The sequence below is a fragment of the Chiloscyllium plagiosum genome, chromosome 40 (assembly GCF_004010195.1).
Source record: "Chiloscyllium plagiosum isolate BGI_BamShark_2017 chromosome 40, ASM401019v2, whole genome shotgun sequence".
NCBI lineage: Eukaryota > Metazoa > Chordata > Chondrichthyes > Orectolobiformes > Hemiscylliidae > Chiloscyllium > Chiloscyllium plagiosum.
The window spans coordinates 25,396,402-25,399,370 of record NC_057749.1 but is presented as its reverse complement, the minus strand read 5'-3'; the positions used below and the strand labels follow the sequence as shown (position 1 = coordinate 25,399,370).

At 51.4% G+C, this 2,969-nt stretch overlaps 2 protein-coding genes across 2 annotated transcripts in view; one reads left to right on the top strand and one right to left on the bottom strand.

The window, feature by feature from the left end:
• Window positions 1-398: 398 nt before the first annotated feature.
• On the bottom strand, window positions 399-2,264 carry LOC122542634 (zinc finger CCCH domain-containing protein 10-like). Its single transcript, XM_043680620.1, has one exon. It carries the CDS (start codon window positions 2,174-2,176, stop codon window positions 1,241-1,243), a length of 936 nt encoding a protein of 311 aa, XP_043536555.1. The 5' UTR covers window positions 2,177-2,264; the 3' UTR covers window positions 399-1,240.
• Window positions 2,265-2,315: 51 nt separating this feature from the next.
• commd4 (COMM domain containing 4) overlaps window positions 2,316-2,969 on the top strand; it is a 12,829-nt gene continuing 12,175 nt past the window's right edge. The window contains exon 1 of the mRNA XM_043680131.1: window positions 2,316-2,363. Coding sequence (XP_043536066.1) covers window positions 2,316-2,363 — 48 coding nt within the window. The remainder of the gene's footprint in view (window positions 2,364-2,969) is intronic.

The following is a 2,969-nucleotide window of genomic DNA, read 5'->3' as shown; positions in this document are numbered from 1 at the left end:
CCTCCTGGGTTTGTTATGGTTGGTTTGTCCCACTCATTGAATCTATTCTCCTTGCTGCGATATATTTCTGCTGAGTCATGAATTACCTCCTTACATGCCTGCCACTGCTTGCTTACTGTCACTAATGCCCAATCCACTCGAGCTAACTCTACCGTCATTTCACGATAATTCCCTTTAGCTAGTGGGTTAATAACGGGTTTCCACATCAAGTAGAAATTGCGTGATTTAGGTCACTGATAACTGGAGTACAAGATGCCTTACAAGGAGGTGAGACACACTGCTTACAAAACAGTCTTACAAATAGCGAGCAGATAGTTGTTTCAACCAAATCCAAACCTGTCTTCTCCACAATGGTCTAAAAGTTGAATGCCATCAGTTAAGACACTGAGAAAAACAACTTTTAAAGCAAATTACAAGATTTATTGAAGGAGGAAACTTTAAACCATTTGGGCAAAAGTCACAGACAGTTCATGCTCTTTTTTTTTTGCAGGTGAGATTCTTACTAACCTTTTGCAGAATTTACAAAGTCATCACCTAAATCCTGAAATTTGGGGTTCACTTTCGCAACTGGATCCTGAAAAGCGGTGGAATATAGAGGCGGAAACTTTCGAGAGAAGTCTCAGTCGCTCAAGGAGAACTAACACTTTGCACCTTAACCAGCACTGAACTCGTTTTAAATTAAACACAAGAGCTTGACAAAGGAATTTCTCTCTGAAGCTGGGTGCCAACGATTACACGAACTAAAATCTCGTAAGCCACAGGTTAGAGTGATGGAACTGTACATACAGAGTTTTCAAAAATCCAATAGGAAGTACACAAATTCCGCACGGTCATCGTATTGCACAGGTTACAGGCTTGTCAGCCAGTTGTGGTAATATGGAGGACTCTGGATGTTGGGACACGGAGATAAGATACTGCCCCCTCCCTCTCTTTGCTGGCTGTTTTCAACAGCGTCCAGTTCAACTGCATGACCAATGGGGACTCTATTGGCAGGACCTCACCGCCAACAAATCAAGGACAGGATAGGCAAATCTTGTGGCAACGAGCGTGGAGTTGTCAATTCTCTTAGCCCTTCTGATGTTTACAGTAGGGTAAGACCAGGGTTCAAACGCAACAAGATCCGGCAGACTGGAATGCTATGTTTCACGTTGTGGGAATCAAAGTTTGCAATTAAGCCAACTGGGTAAAACGGAACACATCACAAGGAGCTGGAACGGAATTCTTCACGATATGGTCCCCCTCAGTGCGGGATCGGGGTAATCCCCATGCTCTGAGAGGCCAGGGCGTAGCTGACCATCGGCGTCGTGGCGTGGCTCATGGTGATGCCGGGGATGGGCTGCGTGATGGAAACGGTGACCGCCGCCATGGAGACGGGCGTGGCGGCCATGCCCTGGGCGATGGTCTGGGCCAAGGCCAGCTCGGGGGCGAGGTGAGGGCCGGGCGGAGGGGGAGGGGCAGTGCTGGCGGGCGGGGGGCCGGCGCTGGCGGGCACCGGCAGCTCCTGCCGGGGCTGCAGGGCCTGGCTGCTCAGCGAGTTGTGGGCCTGCACGATGCTATGGTTGTAGGCGGTGACGGCGGCCACGGTGGGGGGCGCCACCAGCTGCTCGCCGGCGGCAGTGCTGGTCAGCGTCACCACCTTGGGCTGGCTGCGGTAGTGGGCGTTCTGCTCCAGCAGGATCTCGTTGGTAGCCATCAGAGTCGACGCGTGCTTCTTGAGCTCCTCCACCCGCTTGCGCAGCATCAGGTTCTCCTCCTCCAGGTAGCGGTAGTCGGCCGGAAAGGGGCGGGGCGCACCCAGGTCAAAGGCATCGGGCCTCACGCTCTCTGCCCAGCGCCTCTTCAGGAGGTGGCCGAACTCGTCGTGGACGTCGCTGAAGGGTGGCGAGCTCTTATCGCGGGGAGCGCCAATGCCATTGCTCTCAAAGTGGAGGAACTTGCACCTGGAGCCGCGCTGGCACCCACCGTACAGGTGGTCACGGCAGACTGGCACCTCCCCCTTGCCCAGGGGCATCTCCCCACTCAGCGTGCTGAGCTCGGATGCCTCACTAACCTCGGGGTGCTGGAACTTGCACCGCTTGCCCCGCTTGCAGACATTGCGCATGAAGTCTCGGCAGACGTCGCTCGAAATGTGGCCCGTCTTGTCGCTGCTGCTGAAGGCGTTGTCTTTCTCTGGCATTCTGTTCCTTCAACGTTTGAGGCTTCCAAGCACAGATTATTGCAGCCCGTCTGCAGTCTGGAGAGAGAGAGAGAGAGAACTGTTGTTTTGTACAGAACAACGTAATCAAAAAGGCTTTTATGTAGCACTTTTCAAGACCATGACACAAATTTCCTGCCCAGAAATACTCCTGAATCGTTGCCGGAATGTACAAAACATAGCCACCAGCAACAGGGAGAAATCTCAGACTCTTCTTCAAAATAATGCCAGGAAAGCGTGCTATATTTTGGAGTTTAGATTTCAAAATAGCGGCACATGGATGTGGATCAGTTATAGAGTCGTAGAGATGTACAGCATGGAAACAGACCCTTTGGTCCAACCCGTCCATGCCGACCAGATTCCTTACACTTACTGACAAACCTCTAGAGACCAGAGGAAACGATTCTTTTCTAAATGAAATGGTGCAACAGCATAAATAACTTTGATAATGTGTTAAGAGACAAAACAATAGAACTCAGATCAGTAACTGAGATCTCTAACCCTCTGACCTCAGCTCCTCCATCCCTTCCCACTGCTTTGCCCCTTTCTCCTTCCATCTCCCAATTCACACAACTTCCTTTATCCTGTCTCCTTGTTCTCCATATGTCCACATCCCTATCCTTCTCCTACTCTCTCCCTCATTATCCCTATGCCTGTCCACTCTCCTCCAACCTCTTTCTTCACACCCCCTCAGCTCCCTTTCTTCCCCCACCTTCCCACTGTCACTTCCTCTCACCCCTCATCAGCCTCCCATTCCCTGCCCCCACATTCCCTC

Bases quoted from the DNA above. Each gene is read 5' to 3' on its own strand.
- LOC122542634 (XM_043680620.1), bottom strand. From the start codon at position 2,176: ATGCCAGAGAAAGACAACGCCTTCAGCAGCAGCGACAAGACGGGCCAC.